Source organism: Desmodus rotundus, chromosome 9 (assembly GCF_022682495.2).
Source record: "Desmodus rotundus isolate HL8 chromosome 9, HLdesRot8A.1, whole genome shotgun sequence".
NCBI lineage: Eukaryota > Metazoa > Chordata > Mammalia > Chiroptera > Phyllostomidae > Desmodus > Desmodus rotundus.
This window is the reverse complement of record NC_071395.1, coordinates 77,857,412-77,876,358: the sequence shown is the minus strand read 5'-3', so window position 1 is coordinate 77,876,358 and position 18,947 is coordinate 77,857,412. Positions and strand designations below refer to the sequence as shown.

General features: G+C 49.4%; 1 protein-coding gene across 1 annotated transcript in view; it reads left to right on the top strand.

Annotated features, from left to right (window-relative positions):
* The first annotated feature begins 608 nt into the window (after positions 1-608).
* The window catches only part of ABR (ABR activator of RhoGEF and GTPase), a 173,596-nt gene continuing 155,257 nt past the window's right edge, over positions 609-18,947 (top strand). The window contains exon 1 of the mRNA XM_045199150.3: positions 609-1,992. Coding sequence (XP_045055085.2) covers positions 948-1,992 — 1,045 coding nt within the window. The 5' untranslated portion in view covers positions 609-947. The remainder of the gene's footprint in view (positions 1,993-18,947) is intronic.

Below are 18,947 nucleotides of genomic sequence, written 5' to 3'. Positions count from 1 at the left end.
GCCCTTGCCTATATCTCTTTCCGGAAAAACTGTAGGGAGCCGTGGACAGGACACTTTAAAATGACTTAAAAACAACAACAAAGTTTTATCCCAGCTTTGGATTAAATAGCTCTGTGATTTTGATCAAGTTTGTTCGAGGGACTCAATAAATCCCAGCGAAGGACAACTCCGTGGTCAGGAGACCGCTCCTTTCGACACCTGCCACGCCACGTCGCCTTCCCTCCACCTTTTCTTCTTGGCCCAAGGCGCCGCCCCGACCCTGGGCCGGCAGCGCAGCGGAGAGTCGGGCGGCGGAACACAGGCTGGGGGCCCAGGCGCCCCTGCGCGCTCCCTCGCGGGGGCTCCCGCCTCCTCGGCCCGCGCGGTCCCGCGCTCGGGTGCAGGGAGCCCGCGCTGCGGCTGAAGCTGCGCAGCCAGGCTGGCCGCGAAGGCGCACAGCCGGGCCCACGGCGGCCAGCTCCAGGGGTCGCCGGCGCCTGCGAGCGGACAGCGCGGAAGGCCCGCCCCGCCGCGACCCCCTCCCGCTCTCCCGCCGCCAGCTCAGCGCCCGGGCGCTCCTGCAGGGCCTGGCCCCGCGCCACCGAGGCTCCGCCCCCGGCGCGGCGGTCCCCGCGCCCGAGCGCGCGGGCCGGCCGGCCGCGTGGCAGGGGTTGTGGACCGCAGGCTCCGTGCGTCCGGCCCCGGACAGGCCCTGGGCCCCCAGGCGCCCGCCTCCGCCGCGGGCAGACGCTTACGTCAGGGAGGCGAAAACCAGCAGGAGGGCGAGGAAAAAAAAAAAAAAGACACGAGGGCGGAAGGGGAAAAACTTTATTTTTTCTCTTATTCTCTTCTGGGGCTGAAGTGAAGGGCAGGCGACTGCGCCAGCGCGGCCTTCCGGAGAGAGCCGGGCGCGACCCCGGCCGGCCGCGCGGAGGAGCCGGGCCGCGGGGGCCCGAGGGGCGCGCGGCATGTGGGACCCACGGGACTTCGAGCGCCACTGGCAGGCCGAGTTCCCCGGGCAGGAGGCGCCGGTCATGCGGCTGGACTCGGTGCTGGACATGGAGCGGGAGCTGGAGAGCTGCAAAGTTAACCTGAGGCGGCTGCAACAGGTGTTGGCAGAGGAGAAGTTTAAAGTCTCCTACCTGCAGTCGGCCCTGGCAGGGGAGAAGCGGGACCTGGGCTGCGGGCACCTGGAGCGCGGAGACGGCGGCAGCGCGGGAGCTTCGGCCGCGGAGCCGGCGCCGGCCGAGCCGGAGCGGGCGCCGCCACCGCGCGAGGAGGGCGCAGCGGGCTGCGGCGGGGACCTCCCGGGACCCGAGCGCCCCAAGCCGGAGGTGGCCGCCGGGGCCGAGACACCTCCGTACGTGTGCCTGGACCTTCCGACCTGGCCGGTGGCGGCGGGGGCGGGGGGCACCGTGCGCAGTTTGACCGCAGCCATCCACCAGCAGCTGCTGCAGCCTCGCCTCCTCTTCAGGTCCCGGGAGGACTGTGCGCCCCCCGGCCACGACGGCACAGTTCCCAGAGCCCCGAGAGAGGAGCCGTCCTCTGGGACCCGTGCGGGGCGGGGTTCAGAGGACGGCGAGCCGGACGCCTCGGGCGCGGACGATGGGGGTGACAGCAGTGACCACGACTTCGAGATGGTGGACTTAAACGAGAAATTCGTCCTAGGCCACTTGCTCGTGGCCCCCTGCCGGCTCGGGACCCGCGATGAGGCTGAAAAGCCGGCTCGGGCGAGCAGCCCCCATCGCTGGATGCACCTGATCCCGGGGGGCTGGAGGCAGCAGCGTCGGAGCCGCGACCTGGAGCAGCTGGAGTCGGAGGCCAAGGACGGGCGGAGCTCGCCCACAGCTACAGATGAGCCCTCCAGGCGCGGGGCCCGGGAGCACCTGCCCCCGTGGCGGCGCAAGAGGTTCCTTCGGGTGCCCGAGCGGGACTCGCCCAGCCACAGCTCGCCGGAGAGGGGCAGTGACTGCAGCCACAACAGCTCGGACCACGAAGACGGCTCCTCTGCAGGTAGGCGCGCCCCTCTCTCGGCCCCTGCTTCGCGCACCCCCGGGAGCTGCTGATCACCTCCTGCGCCCCATCCCAGGCACTTCCTTTTGCTCCTGTTTAACCTCAGGCTCTTGGGGGGGAAAAGGAGATAAGATTTACTTGTTTACCTTGAAGCCACTTGTGGAACTTAAAAAAAAAGGAAAATGTGGTGCGAAGTGATTTCGACTTGGGCGAGTTCTTGAAAATAAGCTTTATGGCGATGGCAGGGGGTGATGGAATTGTGCTTGGCCAGACAGGGGGATGAATCTTTCACTTAGGCCTTAGCCTTTCTGCTCTGACTATGGAAATATCATCCATTCTCAACTCTTCCAACTCCGCCTCCACAGGCTGGCCAGATACCCTTGGGCCACACTGATAGTACCCTTCTCTGCACAAACTCCGGTCTCCCGTTTCCCCCAGGTTCCCTGATGTGGAAGTCTAAATCCTCCCCTTAATTTTCTGAACTTATCTCTCATCTTCTCCAGCTGTATCTGTGAACAGAACAAATTGGAACAGGTTCTGACTCCGGGAAAGGTACCTAACCCTTAGTGGCCCCTGCCTTTGCTGACTGGCCCTTTTCCCAGGAGGCTGCGCTTGATCTGCCAGCTTCCAGGAGCCTGGGAGCCTGAGTGGGAAGGGAAGGGTTTAGAATCATGGAGTCTTCAGGCTGGCCCAGTGCCCAGAGATCATGTCTAGTGCAGTGCCTTCACTTGATAAAGGAGGAAACTGAAGCTCAGGAAGATTGATTGGTTGGAGTGAGCTGATACGTCCCCTTGGACCTCCTGTCTTGTTGCTGTTTTCCCTCACATCTGCCCTCTCTTCTGACGACAGCACCTGGTCTTGGCCATTTTGCATCTCCTTGTAGTGGTCCGCATGGTGCCTTGCACATAGTATTGAATAAGTACTCGATAAATATTTCTTGAATAAATGTCTCCCAGCCACCCAGCTCCTCACAGGTTGGGGAGGAGGAAAGGACAGGGATGCAGAGTGGCCTGTGACTGCTCCTTTGCTGCCCCAGGGACTGTCAGGGTCCCCTCAGCTGCAGGGAAAGTATAAATTGGTGTCTCTTTGGCTCATGCTGTGACCAGGAACTTCAGATGCCTTCCTGCTAAGCGAAGGAAGAAAAAAAAAAATTACTGATGCTGGGATTGTTCCAAAATCTCCATTATTAGATCTTATCTGGGTAAGTTTGCACTTGAATGAAAAATGGTCTACTTTGCTAAAAGCACATTTGGAAGGTCCATCAAGTCATCTGTTGTGATCAATTACACTTATTCATTATCAGTGATTGGCTACTTTTCCCATAGGTCATGCTTTTGCTGCCTGTGCTAGTAACATTTTTTATGTGCCCCTTTAACTCAAAGGAAGAGTCTGAAGATTGCGTTCTAGTGCCAAGTTCCAAATGCCCTCAATGGAGGCTACTGAAGTGGTCCAGAGCTGCTTCAGAGCTGGCTCCAATCCCATCTCCCCTCAGACCCACATCAATCACCCTGCCAGGTGTGCCCAGTGCGCTGGGTTTTCCCCAGGGGTTGACTTTTATTTCTGCATGCCGTTTCCCCTCTACTCACGGGCACTCTCGAACAGATCGCACCTTGATGCAGAGTAGGAACTGGCATTCCCTCGAGCCTACGGCTACAAAAGGTGGCCCCGCTGGGTGGATCAGTGGTGAAAAAGATTCTCCTTCCTCTGGACTGAAGACTCCAGCCAGGCACTCATGGCTCTGGCTAAGGGTGCCCGGGCTGTGTTTTGGGCCCCATTCCAGGACCTCCCTGCAGGGCGAGCTTTGCAGGGAACCCCTGCAGAGTTGCATGTGGGTGCCCTGCCTCTGGCTCTAAAACCTCCCCAATGAGGAACTGAATGAGGGTGGACATGCACATGCATGCATGCACACACACTCATCCACACACTCCTATACATGTATGTGTACACGTGTGCACACAGTCACATACATGTTGTGCCTTGGCACACACTAGGAGAAAGAGACTTCGGGTATACAGAGAGGCACTAGAGCAGAAGGATTAAGGGCAGAGGTTTTCACGCTGCGGGTAACAGCCCACTGAAGTCATGTGGTAAGGAACGAAAGTATTACCAGGCCTTCCTTGGCCACCCTTGGCCATCCCTGCTTTATTTTTCTCCATCCAGCTCACCAAATTACCACCTCAGATGCTACAGTTTTGCATGTGGATCTTACTCATCCTTCTTTGCAAAAAAATGCAAGCTCCAAGAGGGCAAGGATTTTTGTCTCTTTCATTCACTGACATTGCCCCAAAGCCTAGAACAGTATCTAACATGTTAGGTGTTCCATACATATTTGTTGAATGATATATATATTTTTAAATGGGGTGGAATAGAATAGAAAACACCAGAGTGCATTGCACATGGTCATGGTGAGTATTATTCTGTTTGAAAACTTTGTCTCAATTATGTATACATGTGTAGGTGTATACTGGGTCCTGATATAGAATGTACTTCTTGGTATGGGCTGGACAAAAAGCTTTGAAAACGCTGATAAAGACCATGGGCTCTCAAGCTAGACTGCTTGTGTGATCTTGGGAGAAGTTATTTGAATTTTCTGTGTCTCAGTTTTCTCGTCTGTAAAATGAAGCCAACACTGCTTACCTCATACTGTTGATAGGAGAAGTAAATGGAATGTTATTTCTAAAGGGCTTCAAACAGGTCCTGGCACACAGCAGCTTTACCCATAGTGTTCACCAACCGTGACTACAGGTTGTTGTCTTTGAGTTAATGCTTGCCACTCCCAGATCATTCTCAATCACGGATGCTTTGGGGCTCTGTGGTGCATGTGTTTTTCCTAGTAAGGCCCTGGCTCTTTCTGGTACCTTCCAGGCAGTAGGGCAGGACCCAGGGCAGAGCGGTCATGTTAGCTGGTGAGGCTGTCTTGCTGGATTGGCCCTCGTGCTGTTTCTCCCTCTCCCCCAGCAATCGTGCACATTTTCTGTATTTAGACATCCTTGACTGGAGGTCAGGTTTATCGGGCAATTCAGGCTTTGCCTGCCTCTCCGTCTCAAGGAGAGAAGAGAGCACATGAGACCTCTTATGAAAACATCTTGAGGCAGAGCTACTCCCCACCCCGGAAAAGGGTTGTTTTCTCTTAGATGAGGGCAGGTACCCATACCATTTGGGGTGTTTTTCTACACAGAGTGGCCAAATAAGAATTTAAATTAGTTAGAATGCCTACTTTTATTTCATATTTTAGAGAAAGGACATCAGTTCTCTTTTTAAATTTTACTTATTTATTGTTAGAGAGAGAGGAAGAGAGGGAGAAAAACATCAATGTGTGAGAGATACATCAATCAATTGCCTCTTGCGCACCCCCAAATGGAGACCTGGCCCACAGCGCAGGCCTGTGCCCTGACTGGGAATCAAACGGGCAGCCTTTGGTTCATAGGCCAGCACTCGATCCACTGAGCCACACCAGCCAGGACAGAATGCCTATATTTTTTTAGTATCTTCCTTTTAGTGCCGTGTAGCCTTGGTTGGTACAGAGAAAGACTAGGCCATATTGCCGTGAGTGAGGGTGGTGGTGTGAATGGGGTGGGGCATGGGGGCTGCGCAGCTAGAATCAGCTGCGCTGGGGCATGTGCGCTGTGAAGTCAAACCTGAGTGTGTGTGCTGGTTCTACCCTCACCCGGTGTGAGACTGCGGGGAAGCCACCGACCTTTCCCATCCAACACTTTGTGCTGGCTCCTGTTCAGAGCATTTTACATGTATGAACTCATTTATACCGTGTAACAGATTTATGAGATGGGCACCATGATTCTTTCCATCTTACACTTGCAAATCTTCAGGTCCAGGGAGCTTCAATACCCCTGCCCAAGGTCACCCAGCTTGTAAGTGTCACTTAGGATTTGAACCCAGGCAATCTGACGCCTGAGCCTGTGGGTTCAAATAATAGCACCTACCTCTCAGGACAGTTAAGATTAAGTATAATAAAGTATTTAAAGAGTTTAGCAAAGCACCTGGCACATAGTTCCCATTGAGTTCATACATTGTAGTGTATGTATGTATGTGCATCATTATCATTTTCTTTATCAGTAGAGTCCCCAGAAGACCAGTCCACGTGCTGCTGAGGTCAACCATCAGGGCTGCTGCCCACGTATGGGTTTTTGGGCTGGATTTGGCCCCTCAAGTGAGCAGACCACCTGCTGGAATTTAGACCTCCCCTCCTCAGCTGCCACTCTTGGGCAGCCACAGCCGTGTGCCCACAGGAGGAGGCCCTGGTGTTCTACTTTTCATGCCGTGCCGACGTGCTTCTACAGCCTGTGGCGTCCCCTCTGCCACACGCACTCTTTGTGAACCAAAGTGCACGCTCCTAGCAAAGTCCAAAGGTGGCTTTCAGAGTCAGGTATCCTTTTGACTGGTAGTAACTATTTATCTGATATTCTGGTTTTAGTTCGGATGATAAAGTAGCTATCATTAATATTTTAAATTGGTAGTGTTTTCTCCTTGCATTAAACTTTGCTCAGTGGAGGAGGAGCAGTTTCTATTTTTGCTAACCCTTAAAATTCATTCACTCATCCCACTCAGCGAGGATTTATTGAGGTCTTACTTCATACCGCTGTGCTACGGGTTGAGACTGCAAAAGTTCATGACCTGCCTTTACGTTCTCATTGGCTCTGTGGTTCCTGGGGTAGATATCATAGGTTTTTAAAGATTTTATTTATTTTTAGAGAGAGGGGAAGGGAAGGAGAAAGGGAGCCGAAACATCAATGTGTGGTTGCCTCTCGTGTGCCCCCTACTGGGGGCCTGGCCCACAACCCAGGCATGTGCCCTGACGAGGAATCGAAGAGGCGACCCTTTGGTTTGCAGCCCATGGTCAATCCACTGAGCTATACCAGCCAGGGTGGTGTCGTAGGTTTTTAGATAAAGAAATAACGTGCCAGCAGGTAACTTGTTAAAGCCCGAGATAAGCAGCTAAGAATTGTTATTCAGAACCTCAGCAACATTCAAGAGCCTAGAACCAAAAGAGATCTTAGAGTTCCTCTAATCCTGCCTCTCTCCAGACAGAGGAAGATCCTGGGGCACTAAGAGTAACCTGCGGTCACGTGTTCATGATACTTAAGGTAGGGCCTACCAGCCAGATCTAGGCTTTTCCCATTGTCTCCAATGGCCTTTCTGTCCTGGGATTTGAAGCAGAGAACACGAAAGATGTGAGTCCTGCCAAGGCTGTAGTAACAGGAGCAGCAGACCCGCTCATTTAGCCTCACAGCTAGCTCGGTGGGTGTGAATTAGTCCCATCTTATAGGCGAAGGTGCTGGGACTTGGAGAGGTAAAGACATTTACCCAGAATCAGATGGTTTATAATGGAGCCAGCATTTGAACTTGGGTCAGGCTTGCAAAGCTGACGCTCTTCACTTCCGGCATGTACTGCTGTCCTGGGCCAGCTGTGGAGTTCTGCATTTCTCAGCGTGGGAGGCCCTGCCATCAGATTCTGCCCAGCTGCCAGCGAAGACTTTTTCTTTTTAATCTTCATGGGACATGTTCTTCCTGCTAGGTACTCATGTTACCTATTTCATTTGTAACCTGGTAGGTTTTTCCCCCTTCCTGTTAGTGACTAATGAGATTTTTGCTCCAGAAAAAAGTTCCTTGTGTCCGGCGGATGTGTCTGAATAACTTAAAGAATTGAATTTTCAGCCTCAGCTGTGATAGAGAAATTTTTTTTTTCATTCCCCATTGTGGTGAGACATTAAAAAACTATTTGAGACACACGAGCTGGTGGCTGGCCGTCATTCATTTGTAACCAGAGTGGACATGGTGTCACTGTTTGCTTGGTTCTTCAATGCTGGCCTCCCTCCTCCCCTCGCCCCCACTGTCTTAGCGCCCTCTGCATCTTGTGAACGCTTTACTAATCAGTCAGAGGATGTGGGTAGTTGAACAATTTCTTCCTCCTCTACAGCCAGCCTGAAAACTTTTTTATTCCTCTAGTCCGTTTTTCTTCTTGTTAGGAGACTGTTCACAAAGCCATCGGCTCTATATTTGACTCTGGACCTTTATGTTTTAAAGTCAGGATCTTCATACATTTTCCTGGCTTTGAAATAACGGTACAAATACTTTCTGCATCTGAAAACTGGGTGTGATGTTCCCCAGCTTGCAGGGTTGTTACTGCAGGGTTGTTACACTGGGCAAGTTACTGACTTTCTCCAAGCCCCAGGGTCCCTGTCTGCCAAGTAGGGGTGGTAACGATAGGACTATGTCGTAGACTTGTTGTGAAGCCTCAGTGAGATAATGTGTTTAAAGTGGCGTAGCACGCAGGCGGACATGTAAGAGTTTAATAAGTCTCAGATGGTGTTACTGTTACTGTCCTAAGTACAGGGATTTTCACTTCGACTGAAGCAAGACACAGCCGATATTCATTCTCTTCACGTAATGAAGTTCTCCAAGCCTCTTCGTCTGCCTTTTTCTCTCCTTTCTTACCTTCCTCCAGGTCTGGAGGTGTGTTGCTCCTTTTTTGTTCCTTTCTGGTCCCTGGTCCTTCCCCAGTCAAGCCCTGTCTCCCCCGACATCTGCAAAACTGTTCTCCGGCTTCTTCTCCGCTGCCCTCTACCCACTTGCTTTCAGCCAGTGCTCACTCCTGCCACTGTCTTTTCCTGCGCTCTCTCTGGCATTTGAGATGCCCTCCCACCTCCATTTGCCGGGTCGCAAAGCCAAACTCTCCTTTAAGGCCTAGATTTTTAATGGAACCTTTTATTGGTTAAGATATGGGTTTTCTGCATAAGACAGAAACCCCCAAAAGTGGCTTAAACAGGGTAGAGGTTTATTTATCCCTCATATAAAAGAATTCCAGAAGTAAGCAGTCCAACACCATCAGAAATTCAGGCTTCTTTTGTCTTTCTGCTTTTCTGTCTCAAGGTTGCCTCGTGGTCTAAAAGAGCTGCTGGAAAGCCAGTCATCACATTCATGCTTCAGACAAGAATTAGAAGAAAGGGAATGAGTGGCAGCTACTGGTCTGCCTCTTAAGGCACAAAGTCTCTCTTACCAATTTCTGTGTAGATTTCATTAGCTACCTCTAGCTACACGGGAGGCTGGGAAATGTAGTGTTTTATCTGGGCATATTGCCACCTGTATAAAGTAGGGGCTCTGTTACAAGGAAAAATGGAAGCGTCGATATTGGGTAGGCAACTAGCAACCTCTGGCACAAACGTTTTCCAACTACTCCAGCCCATCTTATGGTTCTTAGAGTGAGCCTGACACTCGCACAATTGTCTTACTGTCGTGCCATCTATTAGTGCATTGACCCAGTGAACAAATAACAATGGAACCACTGCTCTGTGCAAGGCACGATGCCTTTTATGTATGTACTGTGAAGAGTTGCTCTCAAAGTAAGAGGTTAGCTGGCTCCCGGAGAGCGAGGAACACGGCTTGTGCTTCTTTGTCTCCCTCACAACAGTATCTTTCTCGGGGCTGGGCACATGGTAGGCACTTGATAAGTACTGGTTGCTTTGGGAAATATGAATTCCCTGGCTTGGTACTGTGCTAGACAGTTCTGGTTGTGTAAGGGTTGTTTTGGGTTCATTCTTGTTTTGAGGAATCATAGCGGGGAGAGGGGGTGTGGGGTATCTCTAAACATCACGGCTGCATCGTAGCCACATAGACTTGTCCAGGTGTTGGGGGAGATGTGACTGTTTTGGAAACAGGACTCTGTTTATTTACCAAACTAGAAGCAGAAGCAGAAATCTCTGTGCCTGCCTGAGTTTCTTTACCACTGCTGTCTCTGGAGCTGTGTTTGCACCACGTGAACCTCTCCTGTTGTTTCTGCACGGCGCAGCTGCAGAGTGGATCCGCAGTCTCTCCGCAGTGAGCGCCACCTGCGGCTCGTGTCTCTGTCTTCCCGTCTGATCCTCGCTCCAGTCTGCCGGAGACGAGACTGTCTGGAGGGAGGTGGCCGAGGGCTTGTGTCACATCCTGAAGCTAAGAAAATGATTGTTTAAAAATTATTATTGGTACTTAGGAGGAAAGGAACTGGAATATATTTAGCTTCTACTACCTGCCAGGCACTATGTTAAGTATTTAACCTATGTTATCACATTTTAACATTCAGAACAGTTTTCTATTTTGTTCTAATTTTAAAGTACTGTTCTTCTTATAATTTTTTAACCCTCATCTGAGATTTTTTATTGACTACAGAGAGAGGAATGGGGGGAGAGAAAGAAAGAGAAAGGAACATCGATGTGAGAAACACCGATCCATTGCCTGCCGTATGTGCCCCAACTGGGGGTCAAAGCTGCAGCCTAGGTGTGTGCCCTGTCCGGGAATCAAGCCTCCAGCCTTCAGTGTGCAGAACCATGCTTCAACCAACTGAGCCACTTGGCCAGGACTACTATTCTTATTTTTCAGGTGACAAAACTAAGGCTCTGACCAGTTAACTAACAAACCCAAATTTGCTTAGAGCTAAGTAGCAGGGTTATTTTCCCCTCCTTTTTAAAAAATTAATTCATTAATTTTATTAAGACATAATTCATATATTATAAAATGCACCCCTTTAAAGTGCATGCTCATGCCCTGGCTGGGAGACTCAGGTGGTTGGAGGGTGGTCCTCACACACCAAAATGCTGCAGGTTTGATTCCCAGTTGACACATACCTAGGTTGCAAGTTTCATCCCTGGTCCGGGCACAGACGGGAGGCAATGATCAATGTTTCTCTCTCTCTCTCTCTCCCTTCCTCCCCCCTCTCTAAAAATCAGTAAACATATCCTCGGGTGAGGAGTGAAATAGTAATAATGAAGTAAAGTGTGCAGTCACGGTATGTTCACAGAGTTGTGCGGCCATCGCCACTCTATTCCAGACCACGTTCGTCAGGTGGGAGGGGCTGTTTTTGAGTCTAGGCTTCTCCCACAACCGTGCCATTTCCTTTTCTGATTTGCCACGTGTAGTGGTTTGAAATAACCAGACCAGATCTTGGGAAACAGCAGGGCGGGCTTGGGGAGATACGTGCACGAAAGGACCATCCGCTCCTTCAGTTGCTTTCCCATCTTCGAGGCAGTGTTGGTGCCGGATGGGGCTGGCCTTACTTCCTCTGGTCCCATCTTTCCCTGTTTCTGTTTTCTGGACTTGGGGCAGAGGGCAGAACGTCTCAAACTTGAGGTTCCATGAGCACCCCTCGTTCCTGCCATGGGGTTATGGTTGGCATGGTGAGAGGGGCCCTTGTACTGACCTGTGTCTTTTTTTTTTTGTCTTTGTAGCCCAGAATGTCATAGTGCCTGAGATACAGAAGGTGCTTAATAAATGTTCATGAATATTTAGACATTCATTCCATTGCCTCTAATCTAAACCATTGCAATAACCAATTGTTCTGCCTCTAACCTTTCTCCCCTAGCTCCCGGTTGTCTTCCAAATTAAAAACACCGTGGTTGCTCTAGCCCTTAGTCTCATTACACCAAAGTGATCATACTGGCTGGCTGTCCCTTTAAAAAGCTTTCCTCCCAAGCCCTACCTAGCAACTGCATTTTTCATGCTATTGGCCAACACTGGGTCACATGACCATTAGCTGCCCAGAAGGCTGGCCAATCAGAAATTTTAGCTCTTCAGCCTCTGGTGCAGAGAGTTAAGGGGAAGGGGATTATGTATGGCTTTTGGAAAACCGGCTCTGGAATCCTTCCCTGAATTTTGTGCACTCACTCATTTGAGCAATCAGAAAATGGTTTGCTTGTTTGCTACTGGCGTGGGATTCTAGGCCCGTGAAGTGTGTGTGTGTGTGTGCACATTAGAAGGGGACCACTTCTTTTAATTCTAGTATCGCTGCCCCTAGCACAGTGCTGGCATATTGTGTTCACTGAACAAATAAAATAATTACTGTACATTTTCAAGTAAGAATTTTATGGGATTAGAATAGCTGAGCAGACTGTTGGGTTCTCAAAGCATTTAAAATCCTTTTTCTTGGGGAAGGGAGGTGGGTTCAGCTGGGGTGGGGTGGAGGGATGGGGAGAAAAGGCATACAACTGTAATTGAATAACAATAAAAATTTTTTAAAAATCCTTTTTCTTTTTCCCTCCTTGCTGTCTTCTTTGCCTTTATCTTCATCTCTCCCTACCCCCACTTCCCCTCTGTTTTTGGATCAGGACAACCCATTGATAAGACATATTCTAGAGCTGTGGTGGGTTTTCCTCCCTGAAGCCGTTTCTAACTTCACATGCCCCAGGAAGATGTTGGTGCGTGCCCTTCAGCTTACTGCCCTGTCCAGCAGCCCAGCAGTTGAGGATTGGCCATTGTGTGCCCCTCTTCCTGATGGGAGTGTGTTGTTTTCCTGAAGGCGGGCAATGCAGAAAAAGGCTGTTATTCAAACCTGGCCAACGAGGCCCTCCCCAACTAATGGAGACCTGTGCTAGTCATTAGGACTATAAACTAAATTTTTTTGTTTCCCCTTGCTTTCCAGGAACATGGTAGGTAGGACTACATTACTGGTTTCCTTGAAACTGGGTAGGACTATTTGCCTAGTTCTGTTCCATGAATTTGAATGGAAGTGATGTGTGAAACTTCTGGACCAGAGCATCTCATGCTGTAGGCCCACCAGAGCTTTCCTTTCCCTCTGCTATTGCAGTGCCCGGCGTTCTACATGGGGACTGCTCTGTCCGCGAGGGTCCTAGAGGGAGGGAGAAACAGAGCAGAGCTCCTAATCAGCCCTCCATGGACATGTACTTGAGTGAGAAATAAACAACTGTGGTTTTAAGTCACTGAAATATTTGGTGCTTTTTGTTGCTGCAGCATTATCTGGTTTATCCTGACTGATACAGTTATGTACCTGACTTATATTCATACAGAATAGCAGGTGATACTCATGGCTAAGCATTTTTTTTAGAGAATACAGAACAAAAGTAGCAAAAAAAATATATGTATCAACAGACTGCAGAGAGGTCTAGCATAGGCTTTTGGTGCCCTTCCTTCGCTGAGGCTACATAGGAGTCCTCTCTCTCTCTCTCTCTCTCTCTCTCTCTCTCGCTGTCATAGAAAACTACCAAGACATATGTTTGAGTCTCAAGGTTTGAGACTTCAAGATTTGAGACTCTTAAGGGGACTGGCCACATAGGCATATCCTGCTAAACAACCAGCCATGGCAACCAAATATAAGATCCCCCCCAAAATGAAACCAGGTGTTCATTACCAATCTTGATGTTTGTGCAAAGGAACTTGACAAGCCATTACAGCACAGTCCATTGTTCCAGGTGCAAAATTTTGAAACCACTAACATAGTGAAAAGGATAGTAGAATTAAAAACCATGGAAATTAATTTCGTCCATGATCTAGTAGTATATTAACTTCATTTGTGGGGGTAGCGGGCCTAAACGTCTGACTGCCCAGGCCTCTGAGAAATGTGATTTCCTTGGGGGATTTTTGCACGTTTGGAATGAGTGGGACACTCAGAAAACTTCCAGAAGGGCAATGTAATTTTCCAAGGTCTTTGTTAATTAGATTTGTGGGGCCATCCTCTAAAGCATTCATCACTTACACCATTATTTATTTCAAACCATAAAAAAAGAAAGACTTGTGAACAAAAGTTTGAAACTATCAATCTGTACATTGGGGATACCTAATTGTAATGAGATGGTTTTGTAATGCCAAGTGTTTAGTAGGAGTATATACTGTACATATATTTTAATCAGTTCAGCCCCATGAGACTAAGTATTATTATTCCCATTCTATAATCAGGGGTCCCCAACCTCCAGGCCAAGGACAGGTACTGATCCGAGCCCGTTAGGAACCGGGCCGCACAGCAGGAGGTGGGCTTGAATGTAATGGGCTTGAGTCATCCCGAAACCATTCCCCACCTGCACCCCTGCTGCCCCAGTCTGTGGAAAAATTGTCTTCCATGAAACCGGTCCCTGGTGCCCAAAAGGTTGGGGACCGCTGCTACAGTAATAAGTCTAGGAAGCTTGAGTCACTTGCCCAAGTCACACAGCTAATAAAGGGCAGAACTAGAATGGAACCCAGTTCTTCCTGGGGCCAAAGTTACCCTACTCCATCTTATGACTAACTCTTAAGCTCTTCAGGCTGCAGCTGCTCATTCTAAAACAAGGTGATTGGACTAGGTGGTTTTCCAAGCCTATTTTATAAATACTAGTTAAGTGAGATGGGCTGGGACTCTGTTCCGAGGGGTGGGTAAGAGCTTGGCTCTGAATCACAGGAGCCTGAGTTTGGATCCAGCCTGTAGGCTGCTTATTATTTTGTGCCCTTAACATTTCTATAAACCAATTAACTTCCTATAAACCAACTTCCTTCCTTCCTTCCTTCCTATTTATTTTTAGAGAGGTGAAGGGAGGGATAAAGAGGGAGAGACAAATTGATGTGCGAGACAAATGTCCATTGATTGCCTCTTGCACCCCCCAACCAGGGACCTGGCCCGCAACACAGGCATGTGCCCTGACTGGGAATCAAACTGGTGACCTTTTCGTCCACATGCTGGAACTCAATCCACTGAGCCACACCAGCCAGGGCTATAAACCTATTTTCTTTCCTATACAATGGAGATGATTATACCTCACCTGGTGTTGTAGAGATTAAATGGAATATTTTGGAAAATGTATAACACAGGGCCTGGTATATAGTAAGCTCTGTGTAAATGCAAACAGTCACTGGTATGATGGTCAAGAGCATGCTGCCTAGGACTGCATTGCCTGGGTTTGAGTCCCAGCTCTGCCACATAACTGCTGTGTGACGCCGAGCTAACTTAAGGGTTTTTGTGCCTCAGTTTCCATATCTGTAGACTGAGGGTGATAATAATGCGATAGCAATACCTAAGTAAGTTGGTAGGAAGATAAAATTACTCAATATATAAAGCACTCAGCAGCTGACACACAGTAAACTCTGCATTGGTTAATGTCATTATTATCACCACTGTCATTACGGGTTTGGCCTTGTCTCTTGCTGAGATAGACTGTGAAGGTGAAAAATGGTATCTTACTCATCTTGCTGTCTGGTCATATCCCTAACTGAAACCCGAGGCTTCTGGAAATCCTGCAGTTTGAATAATCCAAGAGCCGGAGCAGTGGAGCATCCAATTACCCATGCTTCACAGCTGCAGCCCAGGAGGAAGGTGAGGCCTCAGCACTGTCTAGCTGAGGTTGTGGTCCTATTATGGAGAAAGCCTTGCTTTGTATGCAGCTGCCTTGCCTTGGTTTGGCTGCATAATTGTGCCTTTTTGTTTTATTTTAAAGCATCTTGAGGAATTCAGAGCCCTCTCCCGCGGAGAGCAGAGAAAGCCACAGGGTGTCCTGCCTCTAATGAGCCTTGTGGACTCTGATGGCCCCGCCGAGGCAGCCAGGCAGGGAGCGCACGCGCAGGCCCACACCAGCGTCCACAGGCTCCCTTCGAGCACAGGCCACCATGCTGGACTTCATTATGGGGCTCCCTGAGCACCCCCAGGGGACCCTACGCCTGTCCTCTTTGTCTCAGAAGGGCACAGAGTTGCTTCCTGAATGCTAGCCTTGTTGGTAACCTTTGTGGACTGGCAGTGAGAAAACAGAATTAATTATTCATATCAGCAGGCCTGAAGGAGCTGTTGTTTGCAGGGTTGACTCCCCCTTCTGGCTGCCAGACCCAGAATTCCCCAGGGCCTTTGGACAAGCAGAAGACAGTGTGGCTCTCGAAGACACGGTGGCTCTGATAGCAGAGGTGGCAGTGGCCTGCCTCAGCCTGCATGCAATCTGCGGATGTGCTTTGTTTGGGCTGCAGAGGGTTAAAACAAAATTAAAACAATTTAAAATTGGGAGATTTTACATGAAACCCAGATTTGTGGCTTTTCTCGAAAGATGGGAAGATCTACAATACATGTGGAAATCATCAGACCAAACAGCTGACCTCTGCAGACCAGGCGTGATTCCCTAACTGCTTCAGGCTTCTTCTGGCCCCTCATCCACCCACATTGTGAGAGGAGCGTGTGCAGAGCAACAAACAGAGCAAAACTCTGGAGCTGAGCCGCCTGGCCTTGCAGCCTGCCTCTGCCGCTTACCAGCTGAGCGCCTTGAGGCAAATTACTTAACCACTGTGGGCCCCAGTTTCCTCATCTGCGAAGTGGGGACGGTACTTAGTTTACCTCACACGTTTGTGAGACCTGAGTTAGTGTGAGTGCTTAGGACAGTAACTGTCACATTTTAAGTGCTGCTTCGTTGATAATAGTTAGTAGCATTACGCTGCCTGCCTAGTGTTTTAGGCATTTGAGGTCACTATCCCTGTGTTAAAGAGTTTTCCATAGAAGAAAAAAACATGTATTTCTTTCCTAATGTGCCTCTTAACTCACTCATAAGTGTTTACTTCCTCTTTCAGCCCCCGATCTCAGCCCCTTGGAATGTAATAATTAGAGCAGTGCTACCTACTGTAACTAACCAACTGCAATGTATCAGTGGCTTGAGGCTAAGTTTCTTTCCATTCACAGTAACAGTGAATGCAAGTGCGCCTGATGGGCAGGTTGGCTTCCCATGGTCACTCAGAACCCAGGCCCAGGCTCTGTGGATCTGCCTGCCCTCCTCTGGGTAGTTCTCAGCTCTCAGAAAGCACTAGGGGAACAGGAGAATGAAGACGCACTTGCTTCTTAGCTCTCTTAGTCCAGAAGTGTGATACCCATTTCTTCCTTTTATATTCCATTGGCAAAGACGAGGTGCATGTCCCCTCTTAGATGCAGGGGTCCTGGCAAATGTAGCCCCTGACTTGGGCAGCTGCTCCCCAGCAAAAGCCAGACTCTGGGAGGAGGCTGAGGCAGGAATCCTTGAGGGTCCCCGCGGTCTTTGCCGTCACAGCCATTGAATAAGCCCCAAGTCAGCCTCCTCCTGGACCTGTTTTCTTGTTGCTTCTTTTAGCCTGTGAAATGTTTCCAAGGGTGACTGCCTTGTTTTGGGTTTTTTTTTTGTTTGGTTTATTGGGGAGAGATGGAGAAAAACCACCATTTTATTTTTAATTTCATGCTTCCAATTTGTCCAGGGGTATCCAACCTTTTGGCATTTCTGGGCCACCCTGGAAGAAGAGTTGTCTTAAGGCACCCATTGAATACACAAACACTAACAAAAACTAACAAGCAAAAAAAAGGTTTTAAGTACATTTACGATTTTGTGTTGGGTCACATTCATAGCCATCCTGGGCCGCACACGGCCCGGGAGCCATGGGTTGGACCCCCCTGCTAGGGTTAGGGTGAAAAAAGAAGGAAGAAGTCCTATACGGCATTTCACATCTCTTCAAAATAAAAAGCATCTTACACTACCTTCGTTAAACCAGCTTGCTCCTTTGGAACCACAGAGCCCGTCATCGTAGAAGTCAGCTCACCGTGGGTTCTGACGGAGGGTCTTTGCTGGACTTTGTGTGCAGTCTCTGAAAAGCTAGCACAGCAGAACTTCTTATGAGTTAAGGAAAAGACCTTCAGCCTCTGTGACCGTAATTCAGGCTAAATAATATCTGCTTTAGTCACCGAACATAGGGCTACCTTCCTGCTCTACATGCCCCTTCGTTTGCTATTCTGGTCCCAAATTGACCAACAGCTTTCTCTAGTCCCCCAAATCACAGTCTTTAAGTGAACTCGTGGCAGGCACAGTGTGCAAGGAAAACCCAAAATCTTCGGTGTCACATCTGACCACTTCCTAGCCCGACTTAGCTCCCACCCCAAGCACGTTACAAAACCGAGAGTTTTAGAAACTGAAAAGTGGAAACAGCCTCCTCTGGTTTCAGGCTGCAGCTCGTTTCACGCCACGGCTGGACGACAGGCCAGTTTTAGAACAAACTGAGTGGGTGCTGCTCCATCGGATGGGTTGACTCTTGCTGATTCCATGTGGCTCCGCTCTGGGATTTGCTGGGGAAGTTCACACTCCTTTAGCTGTTTAGCAAAAGGGCGAAAAAATCTCTTCAGTCCAAACCATCGTCCCAGATCCAGCTTCTCCCCCAGCTCCCGTCTTTGTATCTCAGTTTAACACTTGCTCATTCGCCTCTTCTGGTCATTCCCACGTCACCCCCACCTCACAGGGCTCAATGAGGGCAGGAACTGGTTGATGGTGGTAAAGGGTGCAAGCTGTGGAGCCAGATTTATGAGATATGAGGATTTAAAAAAGTTATTTCACCTCTTGTGCCTTGGCTTTCTCATGTGTAAAATGGATGTGGTAATAGCTTCCCCATCCCGGAATGCTGTGAGGATTAAATGAGGTAATCCACGGCAAGCATTCAGTACAGTGCCTGACAGATAGTGAGGACTCAATAAATAACATATCATTCAGCCTCTGTTTTCCTAGCATCTGCCGTAGGGCCTTACGTGTCCCACCTGCTTGACAAGTGTGTGCTGATTAACCCGAAAGGGTGACGGAGGAAATTACTAAACACTTATTCTTCTACTTTTGGAGTAATCAAGATAAAGAACTGACCTCCAGGCGCAGTCCTCTGCAGGAACACTGTCAAACCAGATTTCTGGTTCCCAGCCCCATGGAAGTGGAGTCCCAGCGGGTCTGGGCAAATCCTGCAATCTATGTTTTTAACAAGTCAGGGGGACCCTTGGCCCCCCAGAGTTGGGCTTGATGTGAGGTGGTGGTCAGTCTCTGATTTCTTTTTTAAATATGCACTTTCTAGTTTTATTAAAAAAGAAATTTTATTATAGTTGTCACCAAATATGGAAAATAGGGTGAGGCTGTATACATTATATCCCTTCCCCCCCACAAAAATTCTACTGCGGTAAAATACACACAACGTAAATTTATCATACGAACCATTGTTGGGGGCGCAGGTCAGTGTATTCAGTACACCCGCATTGCTGTGCGGCCACCACCACCGTCCACACACACAACTCTGCTCATCTTGCAAAGCCGGAGCTCTGTCCCCATAAAACAACTCCCCGCCCCTTTCCCACTACCGCAGGCAGCCTCCGTGCGGCTCTCTGCCGCTGTGGATGTGACTCCTCTGTGAGCGTCTCACATATGTGGAATCACACAGTGCTGCTGTTTTGTGACTAGCTGTTTTTA